Source organism: Microtus ochrogaster, linkage group LG5 (genome assembly GCF_000317375.1).
Source record: "Microtus ochrogaster isolate Prairie Vole_2 linkage group LG5, MicOch1.0, whole genome shotgun sequence".
NCBI classification, from domain to species: domain Eukaryota; kingdom Metazoa; phylum Chordata; class Mammalia; order Rodentia; family Cricetidae; genus Microtus; species Microtus ochrogaster.
Genome location: NC_022031.1, coordinates 1,339,431 through 1,357,182, shown reverse-complemented (window position 1 = coordinate 1,357,182; position 17,752 = coordinate 1,339,431). Strand labels below are relative to the sequence as shown.

Below are 17,752 nucleotides of genomic sequence, written 5' to 3'. Positions count from 1 at the left end.
TGGGTGTTGGGCACGTGAGTGAAAAAAGCTGCCTCCACCACCTCCACCTCCTCCTCCCCCACCTCCTCCCCCACCTCTTCCTCCACCACCTCCACCACCACCACTGCTGCTGCTCTTCCAGAGGACTTGAATTTAATTCCCAGCACCCACATGGTAGCCCACCACCATCCACTACTGCAGTTCCAGGGGATCCAATGCCCTCCACAGGCACCAGATTTGCAAGAGATGCACGAACATATATGCAGGCAGAACACCAGACTTGTGAAATAAAGATTTTATTTTCTGAATAAAGAAAAAAGGTAGCTCAGAAACTAAGGGTCTACTCTACCTGGTCACTATGACCACTAGTCTTAGCCAGAAGTCTAATTTGCATAAAGACACAGGAATCTGGTTGTTGGCTGTTAGAAGTGGGTAGAGTCACCTGCTCCAACCTTGAAAGCGTCTACTCCTCACTGAGTCCCCCATTGACAGGCAGCACTCAGTCCCCGTCTCCAGCCCCCAGCTGCGCATCACAGCACCGCAGACCTTGAGTGGAGAAAGTTCATTAACTTACAACTGTCAGGGTCACAAGTGTGAGCAGTATTAAAATCCAGATGTCCGCAAGCCTTCTTCCACCTCCTGCTAGGGGCTGCTGGAGAGTCACTTCTTGCCTCCTGCAGCCTCCTGCATCCCTTAGTCCATGGATTCTCCCTGAATCTCTGAATCTCCTCCTGCCCTTCCTCTTCCACCCTTTGGGACCGTGTGTAATCCCTTGGGCTTGTCTAGGTAACCAAGTTCCTCTACCCCTCTCAAGGTCAGCCGATTACACACTACACACGTGCACACACGCACGCACACACGCATGCAATTTGGTACGTGACACAGCATGTAGTTTCCATAGACTGGGATGAGGACATCTTTGGGAAGTCACATCCTTGTCACACAGCCATTAATAACCTGACCAAGGTTTGATTATCACAGAGCTTGGGGATCTGTAACGTGAACCAGGAGCGTGATTCCAGGGCAGGCACTCAGCATTCTGTATACACCATTCTGTCTGACACACGGTATACACTGACTGACAGGCGTAGTCGCAACAATTGCTGCCCATGTGGCTTGCATTCCCTAGGGCAAGGCTTCTTCCTTCCCCCTTTATGAAGGAAACTCAGGGGTCTACAGGTGCCAGTGCCCCTCTGTTCTGGGACCAGATAACTGGAGCCCAGCAGGAGCTGTCCTGCGGGATCAGAAGGAGCTGGAACTCTGGGACTGCTAAATCCAGAGTGTTGAGGATACAGCATTATCCTGCATGTTTCTTTTTCTGTTCTTCTTCCTAGCAGTTTATTTTACATTTTCATACGTGGATATACTGTATTGTGATCACATCCACCCTCATTACCCTCACCCCCCACCCACACTCCTACTGACCCCTTCCTCTTCCCACATGCTCCCCTTTCTTGTTTCGGTTTTCTTGGTTTGTTGGTGTTGCTGGAGTTTTGTTTTGTTTCGTGGTTTAGGTGAAGGCCTCGGGAGCCCTCCCAGCTGGTACACTGTCTCTAATCTCCCTACAGTGAGGTCCACTTGAGTAAGAACTTGTCGTTTTGATGTGAGAATTCTGAGAGAAGGATTCTATTCTGCTCACCTCTGGGTCTGTACCGGGTTGAACAGTCCCTGGCATCTGGCCAACACTCAAAATCCATGCAATAAGGACCGACTGCCAGGAATCATGATTACCATTTTAGAGGCAGTCCAGGGACATGCTGGCTGGACCTCTGTGAGGCAAGGATGTGGGGCCTAGGCACAGTGTCTGGCCTTTGGTGATACAGACCTAAGGTGCATTGCTGCTGCTCTACCTCTGTCCTAACAGCCAGATGAAAGTGACTTGTGACATGGGACGGGCCAAGAAGAGCGCCTACTCCCTCAGAGGCAAGGACCAGTTAGACGAGGGTAACACGCATGCCCCATTTTTGGTATTTTGTCAACTTCGCTTGTTCTCTAGCCTGGGGGTGGAGGCAGGTCCTGGTGTGAGCTACAGGCAGGCACTCTAGCACTAAGCCAGTTACCCAGTCTGTGCTTGAATTCAGTCTTCCTGCCTCAGCCGCTTTAAGCACTTGGCCCTGCCTGGAATGTTTCTTTGATCCTGTGGCCTGTCAGGCTGCCTCGGTGGGTCTCAGCAGGAGTAACAGTAAGTAATGAAAGGAACCATTAGTCAGAGTGTAGCTAGCCCGCATCGTTTATTAAATCATGGACCTGGAATACAAGGCTGGCTTCCCTTTAAATGGAATGGGATGTGGCTTAGCATCAGGTTAGTTAACACGGGCTTGATGGTCTAGCATTGTGGCACCCTACACTGGTTATTAAGAGGTGCTCTTCCTCTGCTGCTCACACCCCGCCTTCTTAAGTTCTTTCAGAAGACAGCACCTTGACCTGCATGCAGCATTATGAGGAAGTTCAGACCTCGGCCTCCGATCTTCTGGACTCCCAGGACAGCACAGGAAAGCCCAAGAGTCATCAGAGCCGGGAGCTGCCAAGGATCCCCCCAGAGAACGCCGTGGACGCCATGCTCACAGCCAGGGTGGTGGAGGGGGACTCAGGGCCCGGCATGGAGGGACCCTACGAGGTGCTCAAGGATAGCTCCTCCCAGGAGAACATGGTGGAGGACTGCCTATATGAAACTGTGAAGGAGATCAAGGAGGTGGCAGACAAAGGCCAGGCTGGCAAGTCCAAATCCACGTCCGCCTTGAAGGAGCTCCAGGGCGCCCCCGCAGAGGGCAAACCTGACTTTGCTGAGTATGCCTCTGTGGACAGAAACAAGAAGTGCCGCCAGAGCGTCAACGCAGAGAGCATTCTGGGAGCGTCCAGTGACCCAGAAGAGGAAGCCCCCCCACCTGTCCCGGTTAAACTTCTGGATGAGAACGCAAACCTTCCAGAGAAGGGAGAGGCAGAGGCAGAAGAGCAAGCTCCGGAGGGGACCAGTGGACACAACAAGGTGGGCTTTTGTCCTGAGGGAAAGGTTGCCGGGTCCTGGGACGTATGTATGATACTAGCAGGTTCATGAAATGATGAGATGTGGCCCAGGCTAGTGTAAGCTGTGGTTGGCCGTTTCACCCTCTAAGTCTTAAGATGCTGAAGATTTATGCCTACAAAATCTTTCTCATATCTCATTTGGGTAGTTTCCAGCGTTTATATTATATGTTATTAGATCAATATTAGTGTCTAAATAAGAACTAAATAGGCAAGATTCTTTGCCCCACAGTGCCTGTCTTCTCTGTGTGGCTTCCTTGGGCAGCATAACTTGAGCCTTTCAGAACCCCACAGCTGGAAGCACTCTGGCCTGTGCAGACAGTCCAGATGTTCAGCGTCTCTGCTCGCAGCTTGTTGTGTGTATTTTCCTCTAAACCAACTAACGGGTCTTATTTTTCACTAGTTTCTATGCAATATTTTTAAGTAATTTCTAAAAAGTTTAGTCAGCAGAGGTCTAAGATCCATCAGCAGTTTTCAGCCTTTGGAACATGTGTCTCAACAGCCTCTGAGCCACAGGGAGCCTCACATTGGATGTTGAAATGCCCCAGCGTTTAAGTAGGCCCACCCCGCTTCCGTCAGCTAATAAGGTTTCCTGTTATCTACAGAGATAAATGTCAGGTTATCTTCCAGTCGTAAGTTCACGTCCAGCCTCTGCAGGGAGGGCAGGGGGATCAGGAGCTGAGCTGCTGATGCTCACCCTTCCTGTGGCTGTCTATGAAGTCATTCTTCACACCCTTCTGAGTTTGTCTCAACTTTTCCTGGTATCTGTGAAATCGGCGGCCGCACGCACCTCTGGGGTATTTGCAAACATGTTCATAAGCTGCGGTAAAATCCAAGTTTCTGCTGTTCCTATAACCAAAGACAAGGAAAGCGACGTAAGTGTACGCTGCCTGGACTAGCAAAGCTCTTCTTAGTGAGTATTCGGAAGATAGAAGGGTTGCTTTCTATTGTTAATGAGTAGTTCTCCATATTTCACATTAGGGACTAGAGACCCACATCTCAGGATCCGGTCATCCCTCACCTCGAAGAGGGATCCTCTTCCATGCAAACAATCCCAATTTTAACCGAATTAGGAATGTCAAATGTTTGATATTTTTAAAAAAGATTTTATTGAGCGTTCACTACATGCCATATGGCCTTCTAGATGTTCTACCCCAGTGAATAAAGTATAAATGGATACAAATCCCAGGTCATGTGGAACTTGAGTTTTAGTGGGGGAAGAGATAGACATAACACAATTTAAAGGGAAAAGCCACATAAGGAAGATTGGGCCTAAGTCGGGTGGGGGTAGAGTTGTTGCTCCTACCTCTAAGTGAAGGGATTCTTGAGCAGGATCCAGGGGGCCTGAGAAATCTGGGCAGGTGCTCTTCGGGGCACTGTGCACTTTGATCTCGGGAAGCCCCCAAGCTAGCTCAGTGGCTGGTGTGGGAGGGAGGGCTGGGGTGAGCCAAGATGGGCAAAGACTGCAGACGGGTGTCTGGTTATGTCCTGGCCTCATGGTCTGAAGGAAAGCAGCGGAAAGCAACAGTATAATCTATGCTTTGAAAGCTTCCTCTGCTCCTCCGGGCAGGACAGAGGCAGCAGAAGTGATGAGAGGAGCAAGCTAGACCGAGAGCTGAGGGCTGGCACAGCCTGTGGGCACAAGGAACCACCGCAGATCAAGATAGAGTCTCCCAGGAGGGCAGGGGCTGGGGTGAGCCGCAGTCCTCTGCTCGAGTAGTGTTCCGCCAGAGATCAGGACTGGCCCCAGTGCTGACACACCTCGGGGCAGCTGGGGCTGGAGTCACATGGTTCAGAACTAGCCGCCAAACTGTTTAAGCTCATGGCAATGGAGGCGTGTCTACTAGGACCGGAAGAGTCCTAAGAACAGGGATCTGGGGTCAGGAGCAGAAGAAACCAAAATAAGAACAAAGACCAGGAAAGAGGGTGGGACTTGCTGGAGACCTGAGCACACACAGGACAAGCCATCACTCTGCTGTGGTCATCATTTGGGACCAAGACGTATAGTGTGAAAGTAGATACTCGGCTGAAGTGGTTGGCAGAGGAAAGTTATCTGAGGCTTCTCTGGACAATAGTGAGGGAAAGATGGAGCTGGAAGTACAGTTGTCTGTTTGTTTGGTGTCTAACACATTTATGTGTTGGTGGAGATGACCCCACCGAGGGAGAAGGTCTGGTGATGGAGACAGTGGGAGAGAGACAGAATAGCACTCACATGCAGTGTGAGACATAATCCAATGTGTAGCAGGGACGGCCGAGAGCAGCGCATGCCAAGCAAGTTCATGTGTGGTAACCAGGAGGGGATAGAAGGACACCAGGGCTGTTATGGGGCAAGGGAGAGTCCAGAGAAATGTATTTTCCCCTTTCGGTTTTCTCAGAGAATCCAGAAGCGGGGCCATCCATAGGTGACTGAGGTGGTGCTATGCCGGGTGGGTGAGGACGATGAGAAGCTACCAAGTCAACGGGATGCAGGAAGGGCGGGATGCAGGAAGGACGGGCTGCAGGATGTCTTAGTGAGGTACCTAAGACACAGGCCACTCTGAGGGCCTGCCCACTGGCTCAGAACAGGGAAGGAACCTAAGCTTCCCCACTTAGGACTGACTGCAGAGTAACACTGGCTAAAGCGGGAAGGAGAGGTCCCAGGAGGGGAAACAGGAAAGACAGTTGCATCACAACTGTGTTGTTGAATCCTTGAAATACTAAATAGAAGAGTTTGGATGACAATGCTGGCCTGAAAGGATTTCTAGGAACTGGGATGATGGAGGACAGAGAGGGCCCTGGTAACTAAAGGCCTGGCTCAGTGAAAAGTCGCTGGGGAATGGTGAAGCAAGCTGTCAAAGTCAGGGAGAGAAGATGGGATAAGTATGTTTTTGTTAGAATCAAGAATTAAGTGTTAGAAATAGTTAATAAGCCAGAGCCCAACTTATAGAATTAAGAAACAAGGTAGGGGAAGGGGTGAGATCTGTGGATCATTGAGAAACAGAGCAGGGGTGAGATCTGTGGATCACTGGGAAACAAGGCCAGGAGAAATTGTGAGATCTATGGGCGTTCTCCCTGGTGACACTGGCAGGCTCTCAGATGTGGCATGCTGGCGTGTTGTATAGGAGGGTGATATACTATCACCCTCCCCAAAGCCCGTCATCTCTCCCTTGGTGATGATGAGGAACCAAAACCATGGGTTTGGAAGCCACTGACTGATTTCCACTGCACACTGAAGTATTAGACCTCTGGACAGCAGTGGTGTGACTGGGCAGTAACGGGTGTGCCAGCAGCTTATTCAAGAGACACATGATGGCCTGCAGTCTGTAGAGATCCCTGAAGGCCCTGGTCTAGACATGGGCGTACATGAAGTCTGTAGAGATCCCTGAAGGCCCTGGTCTAGACATGGGCGTACATGAAGTCTGTAGAGATCCCTGAAGGCCCTGGTCTAGACATGGACATATATGCGCAGTAGATAGGATCAGCTATCGGTTTCAAACTGTTTTACTTTAATTTGTATTTTTTGACAGAGATTTAGTTCCTTGTCATACAAGTCTCGGGAAGAAGACCCGAATCTTACAGAAGAGGAGGTAAACTTCAGTTGTTTTCAAATAACCAAAACATGTGCTTAAAAAATAGAGACATCGGGGCTGGAGAGATGGCTCAGTGGTTAAGAGCATTGCCTGCTCTTCCAAAGGTCCTGAGTTCAATTCCCAGCAACCACATGGTGGCTCACAACCATCTGTAAAGAGGTCTGGCACCCTCTTCTGGCCTTCAGGCATACAGACAGAATATTGTATACATAATAAATAAATAAATATTTAAAAAAAAAATAGAGACATCAAGGGGCTGGAGGGCTGGTTCAGCAGTTCAGAGCATGCGCTGCTCTTGTAGAGGAGTTCAGTTCCACAGCCCAGGCTGGGCAGCTGGCAACACCCTGTCTCACCAACTCCAGGGAATCCAGTCTCGCTCAGTGCAGAAGGAAGGGTTGGACAGACATGAAGAGGAGGGAGAACTAGGATCAGAAAAGAAGAAGGGCGCTTTAGTCAACAGCCAGGGTGGGCCACCCTAGAAGGAAATTGTCAGTGGGCTGGAAAATTCCCAAAGTCAGGATGGCTGGGAGTAGGGAATTTCATCCTGCCTAGAATATTGGAAAATGTCTCTGAATGGAATGTTGGATGCTGGTCGCTTCAGGAAAAATGAAATCAGGCTAAGACTAACATTGCTTGAAGCCACCAGTAAAAACAAATGATAGATTTCCAAGAATGGGGGTAAAAACTGAGACTTATGTGGTGCCTCCCAAATGTAGAAGCCATGACCATGACACACGGCGCTAGGTTCAGATGGAGCACCAGACACCATCCCTACTCCACTGTACGTGGCTGGAGAGGGATGCCCAGTATGGACGGAACACCAGACCCCTTCCCTACTCCCGCTGTACGTGGCTGGAGAGGGATGCCCAGTGGGGCACGGAGCACCAGATACCATCCTTACTCCCGCTGTACGTGGCTGGAGAGGAATGCCCAGTGTGGGGGCTTTATCCCTGGCTGGGAGCTCTTGAGTACAGTGTAGGGAGATGAAAAGTGAGTTCAAGGCATGCCTTCTTCAGATGACACTGCCTAGGCCCCACGTGCTCCTTCCCAAGGAAGGGAAATGTTACCCGTCTCCTTGGCTGCAGAAGGCAAAACTTAGGAGTCATCTTTGATTCCTATTGCTTCCCCGTCCTCCCAGGTACTACCAGTTGCCAAGGCCCTTCAGGGGCCTCCCAGCTTTGTGCCTCACACCTCCATCTCTGGAGTGCCCCTCATGGCCCCTCCCCTCCCATCCCCTCCCACTGAAGCCCTTGTGAGCCTGCAGCTTTCCCCTACCAGTTTTCCACTAGCCACGGTAGCTCCATCTGGTCTTCTGAGAAACCCACAAAACTGGGTTTATAGAGTTAGTCAAATACGACTAATCTATAGAAAGGAAGATAGTGTGATTATTCTCTAGTTCCATACTTCAGAACTAATATGGATGACAAAGGTGACTCACGGGGTGGGGCAGTGTTTATGAGCACCTAGTGAGGAGGAGGGAGCACCTAGTGGGGAGGAGGGAGGCCGCTCCAGCCAGCAGTTCATTTCTCCTTGTTCCCTACCTAGATCTCGGCCATGTATTCCTCAGTGAATAAACTCGGACAGTCAGCACACAAACCCGGACCGGCTCCGAAAGGGCCAGAGTTGACCTGCCAGTCCATGCAGGGACCCCCTCAGAGGTCATCCTCTTCCTGTAATGACCTCTATGCCACTGTGAAAGACTTCGAGAAATCTCCCAACAGCCTCTGCACACCTCCCCCAGCAAGGAGCCCCAGTGAGGAACCCGAGCCTGACTATGAAGCCATACACAATCTAAACAGAGAGGAAGAAAAGGTCCCTCTGGAGACCAATGGCCACCTCGTCCCCAAGGAGAATGACTACGAGAGTATTGGGGACTTGCAGCACTGCAGAGATATCACCAGGCTTTAGCAACCCAGAAGTCTCAGAGCCTGTGATCAGGGCTCATCCAGGACCACTCGGCTGTGGAATGATAAGACATCAATGTCATGTTGCTTTAGTTAACCCAAGTCAAGCACAGGGTCACAGCTGTTCCCCAGTTTCTGAAGCAGTAAGGTATGGACCCACCTGTCAGGGCAGGACCCCATGCTCACAAGGAACCCCAGGTAGATGTGACCTCCACATCCCACAGAGGAAGGCAGGCTGGGAGGGGAAGCTCCACCTGCCAGTGCTGAAATTCCATCTGCCTGGGATACCTGCCGCCCTGTGGAGCCAGGTTTCCTTCCTCGCTCTCCTCTGCCACCAGAGCTAAATCATCCTGCCTTCCACCGCTTATGACCTGGCCACGTCTGTGGTTCATCCCAAGGAGGGTCTCCCACAGGCTTGGCACCATCTTCTGCTGGATGCTAGGATGGTAAGAACAGGCCGCTGGTCCCACCGGCTTCCCAGATCTCCCTGTTTGTCCCTGGGCATCTGGACGGTACAGGCTATAGAGGTTGGGGGTGGGGTGTCCCTGGAGGCTCTGTGGTCTTTTCTCCTAATTGTAACAGTGCACTTGCAATCTTTCCACTGTATTTGAGGTACTTTAGATGCTTTTCCTATTTTTCCTGTTCAAACCTTCCCCCACGGTGTTCGGAAACCTTGTCAGAGTTTCGGAACTCCCAGTGACAACCATGGTACTTCTGACGTTGTTTAAGCCCAGCGCTCTTCCTTCCAAACAGAGCCTTAATGTTTATGTTGGGACCCAGACCGCATGTGCGGACAGCAGCCATGGTGTCTATCCCCAAAGGGCTGCAAACATGAATTTGTATTCCCAGTGATCTCTGCTGCCCACATGTGTGACTTTCCTGTCTTCGATGGTAATCTAAGAGTAAAGTGTATACATTTATTTTGTTATATAAATTTATAAGATGTTTTATGTTCATGCCTAATTTCTAGAAAGTGCCAGAAAACATATATTAACTATTTTGATTTTATGTATGATGATTTATACTCTCAGTTTGAAAAGGCACCGTAAAGCACACAAGCTAGGTAATTATGAGCAGCTTCTATTCTTTTCTCTAACAAGTGACATAACATTGAAGATTTGTAAGGACTCGGCTTTCCAAATGGTATTGGGAGCTCCAGATCCAGAACACCCAGACCACTGGTGACTCACATGCAGTAATGACCATGTCGAAGTGACAGACACCACTGAGACTGTCAGTGTTAAAAAGAGAGCAAACTCTGGCTTCAGAAGTTTGAACTTGCCGAAGGGCTCAGACTCATTAACATCTGACATCTCTAAGAACCTCGGTGGTGTCCACCCTGCGGTACTTGCCAGTGCAAATTGCCTGTTAGACTTTTTTTTTCCTTCATTTAACAAAAATCAGTGGCTGAAGTAGCTCAGATTACCAGTTCAGCCTGCTTTCAATTCAATCATCTCTCTACATCTTCCGAGGCCAACACTGGGAACTGCGTTCACTTTTCAGTCTTAGAGGAGCCTAGCCAAAGTGCAGGCAGGAAGCCTTGGCACTGATACAGACAGGCCATTCCTCGCTCCTGCTGTGACTTCTGACTCTAACCGCGTACTAACCATGCTGTTCTCCCTCCTGTGAGACTCCCAGAGTGTGACTGGGAGGGTGAAGGGCGCAGCTGCGGCCTGTGTTCCCATCCCCCTGTATTCATGAACTGTCCTTGTCGCTGCTGTGTGCCAGGCTTGTGGTGTCAGTCAGCCCAGTCCACCCATGAAGATGCCACACAGATAAGCGGAACCACTGCCGATCAGACGGTAACAAGCAGAGCACCTCCCCTGCCCCAGGAGCAGCAGAGGGCAAGGATCTTCCGCAAACACGGACTTCCACCATTGTATCAATGAGTTTGACCCAAGCGTCTTCCGGGTCCCAAGGGTCCCTCTAGTACATGGTGCTACCCCATGACACACGGCCCTCCCAGCCTGTGCTGGCCACACTGCCAATCCTTCACAGGCATCTTCCAGCTCAGAAGTTTGATTGTGCTTTATAAAAAGTCTTACTCAGCAGGGAAGCTGGTGTGGGCGCTGAAGTATTTAACTCTTTCTTTAAAGACAAATTGATTATAAACAATCATGTCATCTTGAAATCTTGTCGTCAGAATGTCCCCCGAGTTTCCAGATACCGTATGCAACATGGTTGTAAAATCTGCACTGAAATCGCGCTGCTGGCTTGAGCAGCGTGACTGAGTTGTGGCAGAGAGTACCTCGAGGGACTTCACAAGGGACTGGGCAGAGGAGAGGGCAGGGAGGAGCTTTGCTCGGCTGAGCTCGGTACGTAATCAGTGTATTTATTGCTGTGCTATCATTGTTCGACTCGATTACCCAGGGTTTCTCTGTTTTGTGTTGTGGTGTTGTAACTTTTTACTCCTTTACTTGATTCAAAATCTGTGTTCCTGTCTGCGCTGGACAGAGCCTGTGGTTGCTTCAAAGTCTTAGCCTAAATGTTACAGAGTTTAAGCTGGTGAAAGTAATAATCAAAGTGGACCACGCCGTACACAGAGGCAGTCGCCGCTGGCCTCCGCAGTGGGCATCCGAGCATACCCAGCCTCTGTGAGTCATGCCCAAAGAAAAATAAATCACAAGGTTTTCCCTTTAAATCAGAATTGCAATTCTGGCTAGATTAGAAGCAGCTATTTCTTTTTCTTTAAATACTTTTAAAAGTCTGAAAGCATTTTCTGCTGCTTCATGTACTTTCCAAGTGTAAACTTTGAGAAAAGCTGGCTTTCTTATATGAAATGTTCCAGAAATTCTAAAAGAAAGTCATTTCTATAAATATGTTAGCTGCACATTTTTAATTTGTCCTTTTCTAAATCATGTCAGTAAGTCTGTAAAACTTCTAAATAATACAATGATCTTTGTGAGAAAAAAGTTTTTGAGTTTTCTACAGTAAATTCAACGGAATTGGATTCTTCTGCAGTAAATTCTAATTGAATAATTAATAACAATAGGCCATGAACACAGAACTAAAGTCTCCCCCAGCTTGCCAGGGTGCTTTACTTAACTTGATTTTCACCTGTATAATTAGAACACTCCCTGCCTTCACCGGCGATAAACTATATGTATACACGTGTGTGTGTATGTACCTATGTATGTATGATGTGTCGCTGGCTGTGGCACAGCCTTGGTACTAATTAGGCTGTGTTCTATTATATGTCTGGAAAGTTTATCCTACTGCTGTGATAAACTTATGTCATAACAACAGAATTAAAAGAAACCATTCTCCATTAGTTTCACTGGGTAATTATGGAATACCTTTCTGAGATGCTTTTATTTGGTTTTCCCAATGAAGACATTCAGATTTTAAATTGTGTTCATAATTCTCCCAGTGAAAAACAATGCTGTCTGAAGATGCCTTTGTTATGCTTTGACTCAATGCATATTCATTCCGAGAAAAGGAATGTAAACAGGTGTGCTGCTCAGTGTGTGTCAAGGAAGAGAGGAAGCCAGAAGCAGCAACAGAGGAGGCCCGAGCCTGGCTGGCAGGCAGGGCGGCCTCCTAGGTAGCCCAGGCAGTTATCATGGGGGGATCTCATTTATTCTGTGTGAAAAGTCAAGCATTTGCTGCAGGGGCAGCAGGTGATGGTGGAGCATGGATGTATGAAGCCTGTCTTGTGATTCCAGACGGAAGCAGGATTCCGTAGATGGGCAAATGACACTAATCCCAATGCTCCCTGTGATCCGGGGTGCCATCTTCTGAAAGTGTTGGTCTCTGCTCCACCGACAGCTTAGGCTGGCTGCTGGAGTCACAGTCTGTGTTGAGGTTATTCCCTGGAAACCCTGACAGTATAATGTACTGTGCCAAGGGGACATGGGAAGTGTGATGTTGGTGTTAGTGAGCAGCTGCTGGGAAAACAGGATTACATTAGACAGAATCAAACGTGGATTTCTTTACAGCAGCACCCGTGTCTCCTGCCTTGCTGGGGCCTGTCTGTTCCTCCGGGCATTATTCCTGACCGGGCGGCATCAAAGAAGCTGAAAACACACGTACGCAAGAACTTAGAGAAGCTGGCACAGAACCCAGGAAAATTAGCATTTTTATCTGGAATTAGGTAACAGAATATTAAAAACCATGGTCCAGAAGAGAAAGAACATCTGTATGGTTTTTATCCTATTTTTGCTCATTTTCAAGCCTTTTTTATTTTTATTTTTTATATTTTATCTTTAAATATGTGTATTTTATTGTTCTTCAAGTTTTTATTTACCTGAGAAATATTTGTTCAGATTCTTCGTATCAGGTGAACAGAACAAGTCTGTTTAAAGGTGATCCTGCAGATCATCCCTTTAAATTCATTTATCCTCGTGCAGACCTTCCCCGTGGGCTGTCATTAAATTCATTTATCCTCGTGCAGACCTTCCCCGTGGGCTGTCATTAAATTCCTCGTGCAGACCTTCTCCATGGGCTGTCACTTTTATTCTGTAGGCTTTGTTTTAAGATCCAGGAGCTGGGCATGGTAGCTCTGCCTGTAATCCTGTAACATGGGAGAGTGGGCAGAAAGATCTGACTTCAAGGCCAACCTGGGCTATGTGGAAAGACCCTGTTTCTACATTATTCTGGTTCTCTCAGTCAGTTTATATGTGCTGTAAAGTTGGTGCCCGCCCCTCCTCAGACTCTGCGCTGAGCTGGCGCAGGAGAATGCTGCCATGTTGTCACCAACAGCCTCATGTTTTCCGGGAGAATCTGAAAGACAGCCTGATACATACACTGTCATAAGCAAGTCTGTTTCTTGTTTAAATCCTTTCCCTCCTGAGGGCAGTTGAACGTAGCATGTCTCTTGGGTTCCCAACAGTTCAAAGGTTCCCCTTACGCAAGAATAGTAAAGTAACTTAAGACCCAGATCCATCAGCAGCTGTCTGCGGATCTCTGTAACTGTCTGATCATCCAGTCCACAGAGGAGTGAAGAGGTTTTCAAAAGTGAAGATGCTCAAACCTTGGTTTTATATGTGCAGAACCATCCACACTGCCTCAGAATCTTATAGGGTCCCTGACTCAGGTGCCTCAAGGAGGCAGAAGCACCAGGGTGTGACGTCGTTCTTCCCGCCTCCCTTTGCTTGCTCCTGCCCGGATGGCCATCTGTCCATTTGTCCATCTGTCTCAGGGCCTCTTTCCCACCCACGGCCTCTTCCCAGCTGTCTATGCTGTATCTCAGGATGTCCTGTCTCTCCTACCAAGGATCTCCAGCCAACGTGGAACCACTGACTGTGGCTCTGGAGTGACCACCTCTAATTCCCTGCCTCTCAGGCCTCCAGGGAAAGGTCACATAGTGACCTGGAACCAGACATAGACGACTTTGCACATTCCTGACACAGCTCCGTGTTTTCTGTGTAAAACCCACTGGTGAACCTGATGTGACATTCCCCATCACTTGGGCCTTTTCCCTCTCTTAAAGTCGGTCTAGAATATCGGTTCCCTGCTACTTGACGGAGGGCTGCCACTCCCCAGAGGCCTGTGCGCAACCATTCCCAGTGTTTATCTGGTAGAGATGCTATAGGGATAAAGCCTGGAGCTCCAATCATTCTGAGTATTTTTAGTACTTTTTTTTTTAAGTATCAAATACACATTTGACTCTGAAGGGGGACAGAAAATAAAACCTGAACTAAGTGTTGTGTAGTGTCCAGATTCTGTTTGTCTCTAAAAAACATAAGGCCCCACTCCCACCAGCCACTTGGAATCTCTTAAAGCAGTGGTCTCAACCCTCCTAATGCTGTGACCCTTTAATGCACTTCCTCATGCTGTGGTGCCCCCCCACAAAGTTATTGTGTTGCTCCTTCATCACAGCAGCCTTGCTTGTGTCGTGAATTGTAATGTAAATGTCTGCTATGCCGCGCACAGGAGTCAGCACCCACAGGTTGAGAACCACTGTCTCAAGTGTAAACAGTAAATGTGTATAAACGAGGACAGTTAGCTCACAATGTAAACGTGTTCTTTAGATATTTTCTTTGTAACGCAAGAGTAAGCCAAGTTTGTGGGTAATGTAGTATGGTCATTAAATCTGTAATCTGTAAACCAGGAGAAGCAGCCTTTTGAGTGTATTTTTACTAAAGACTGTGACTGTTTCAGCTAGGAAGATCAGCTCCTGGAATAAAGAACATAACTCCTATAGCCTTTGTGGCAGAATATGGCATCTGTCCGCCATTGTACCAGGGTGTTTGCTCCTGCCTATAGTGTTTCAATAGTTTGTGTGTGGGGAGAGCACATTTTACAGTTTCTTGGAAAAGTGAATTTATGTGCTGAATTAAATCCTCCGTTAGTCTAAAGAGAATTACTGGTTTTGGAGACAAGAGCACAGGGCTGTGGTCCCTGTCCCATCATCGACTTTACTATGTGACCTCAAGCAATGACTGAACTTCTCTGTGCCTCAGTTTCTCCATATTACAAGATGGGGATAATGATAATCAACCACTGCCTACCTCATAGGGATGTTGAGGACAAATAGGGTGACATAGATAAGTGTGGATGCTTTGCCCTCCTTGAAGGTGCTACATAAACTGCGCTTGCGTTGTTTCTACTGATCCAGCTCATTGTATTTAGGGTTAGATAATAGCAATACTTCTTGTCGTGTTTCAATTTGAGGCACATTTCTTCTCTTCTATGGCCAGATCCCGAGTTTCCATTTAGTGATGGTACCTAAGGAACTGACACGGGTGTTTGTTTTCTGTCTGATGGTAATATGTCAATTCTGAATAGTCATAAAGGCTGGACTTTAACTTGTGATGTTTTCTAGTTTACATGTAATGAACCTTATTCAAGTTGTGTATTAAAAGTATAATTAATTACTTGTAAATAACAGGTACGTTGTAATTAAAGGCACTTATCAACTTGTCTTTGTTCTTTTTAAATTGTAATAAAGGTCAGTTTTATATAAAAGCTTGCTAAAATTCATTTGATATTTGGAAAGGTCAAAAATGACTGATTTACATGCTCTTAATACACACCAAATGAAAGGGTGCTGGCCATCAGCTGCCACCAGAGCCAGGAGATTGTGCTTGATGACCACACCCAAGAGTGCTGTGGTTAGAGGCAGGTTTCTGCAGAAAAAGCATCAGTGTTTGAGGCTAGCTCTGGCTGACTCCAGAAATCTGCTGGACAGTCTATGCTGTCAGGATCGGAGGGTAGAGCCGACTGAGAACTTACAGTGGGATGCTGAGCTTAGCGCCTGTGTTTTGTAATTGCTAACAGACTTCCCAGGAAGCCTGGACAATTTAGCGTGGCATTGCCCTCCTGTGCCAGGCACCTGTAGAGATTTGCCCCACTCCAAGAGGACACTTAGTTTGTCTGAAGAAGGAAGGCATAGACCCTGGGGCTTCACCCAGTGGGCAGCCTTGAATGCTTGACTGTCTTCTCCTGACCAAGACTGGCCATAGAGCCAAAAGGTGAGACAATGAGAGTTTCCATAACCCTGTAGGGCCAAGGCCATTCTTCCTGTGAAAGCTAAAGCTAGGCAAAGCTTTTCCTGAATCCTTAAATCCCAGAATCCTCCTTGGCCACCTGGGGAACTGGAGTCTGAAGCTCAGCAATTTGGCCTGTGTTCTGTCACCTGGGGAGCAGGGCAGACTGCATGTCCACCCGAAGTGGCCTGCCAGTCCCCACTCAGAGTAGACATTTAGGGAAGGAAAAGAGAAGTCTGACCTAAAGTCAGTGGGACATAATCCACTCATAGTGTCACTTTTAAAGAATGGTCAACCACTAAGTATTTAACATCTGCACTTATGGTTGGTCAGTCTGATCTGCGCATTCAGACCTCGGGAGCACGCGCTCATCCTTGGCATGTCTTGTCCGCCATCCTGGAGGATCACTAACCAGAATCTTAATGCTGGACTTCAGGTTGTGTGGAGCCAACTGTGGGCCAGCATCACATCTGTCCCTAGGACATCTCCATCTGTATATCCCAAAGTCATCTCAAAATGTCATTCTGGGGCAGAATCATCTTTCTCGGCTGTCCCCTTGCCCTTTGGGACACACTTTACATTGAAGCGTGCTCTGTAACATATACTGCACCTCTGTTGTACTCAGTGCTAAACGGTGTCCACTCTGGCTCAGATTCTCCCACTTTCCTGTCCTCCATGGCTCAGTGAGCCTGGCTTGGACTGGTGTCTATCAAGCCTTGGGATTTTGTTCTTGGGATGTTCCCCTCCTGAAATCTGCTCGGTGGCTATGACTCTCTGAAGAACTGGCAGGGAACCAAGGCAAAGATGTTCTCCAAGTGAGACCAGCCCAGAAAGTGCCAGTAAAGTGGAGGGGGCTGAGCAACTGCCTCGCCACCTGACAGAGCAGGCGCACAGACAAGAGATCCAAACAGACAGCTTTTCATGCTCAGGCCCAAAAGGAAAAAAAGAAGTAATAAATCCTCATAATATCAAAGTAGGAATCCTCATAATATCAAAGTAGGAAAAGAAAAAGAGAAGCCAAGGAAACCTTATCAAGGCACTTAACTGATTCATCTGTTCTGGAAGGCGAATACTGAAACTATCAGCTAGTCACTGGAGCTTAGAGCTTCATGCCTCGGAGCTACCTTCAAATGTTTGACATACATGTGTAAATGCATTATTCCATTCCCACAGTAGGTGAGAGTCCCCAAAGGCCTCTGTGAGCAGGTCAGATGGAGGTAACGTGAGACCATGGGGTCAGCCAGCCACAGAGCAATCCAGGTGTGGAGCATTGCTGACACCGATATCTGTGCCAATGCCAGTGCCAGTGTCTGTGCCGATGCCGGGACTCCAAACCAGCTGAATAAATGTAGAACTTCCCGTGCCTTCAACACCAGTCAGTGCTGGACCCTCCTGCCAGATCCCCAATGCCTTCCTCTCTGGGCCAGCCCCATCCTATGGCTCTCTAGACCACTCCAAACAGCCTTCCACAATGTCAACAAAATTCTCCAAAAAGCCAGCTTGTGTCCGTTAGGAGAGATAGAGGGCAGACGGCTCAATGAGGTCAATGTGACCTCTTGTTTTCCAGACATAGTTCCACATCCTGGGCACACAGTTCCCCCAGAGGTGGCCTGGCAATCCCAGTACACAGGACACTAAACACTTAGCAAATGGACTTAGCAGAGCACGGACGCCTGAGTGAGAAGAGGCCATGTCCACCCACATTGTCTCTTTGTTAATGAAAACTTATCAGTGCACCTTTCCTCATCAGCAAATACAATCTGTGAACACCTGGAAGACAGCTCTGTTCACTAATACCCATGTTCTAGTGTACAATATTTACACACCTGGAAGACAGCTCTGTTCACTA

General features: G+C 48.2%; 1 protein-coding gene across 3 annotated transcripts in view; it reads left to right on the top strand.

Annotated features, from left to right (window-relative positions):
- Positions 1-15,364, top strand: part of Pag1 (phosphoprotein membrane anchor with glycosphingolipid microdomains 1) — a 159,254-nt gene extending 143,890 nt beyond the window's left edge. For 2 of the 3 annotated variants that reach the window (XM_026786694.1, XM_005361806.2), the window contains 3 exons: positions 2,379-2,965; positions 6,507-6,566; positions 8,115-15,364. In XM_026786694.1, the coding sequence (XP_026642495.1) occupies positions 2,379-2,965; positions 6,507-6,566; positions 8,115-8,477 (1,010 nt within the window). In that variant the 3' untranslated portion in view covers positions 8,478-15,364. The remainder of the gene's footprint in view (positions 1-2,378; positions 2,966-6,506; positions 6,567-8,114) is intronic. The other variant, XR_003378244.1, reaches the window with a different exon arrangement.
- Positions 15,365-17,752: the final 2,388 nt, after the last annotated feature.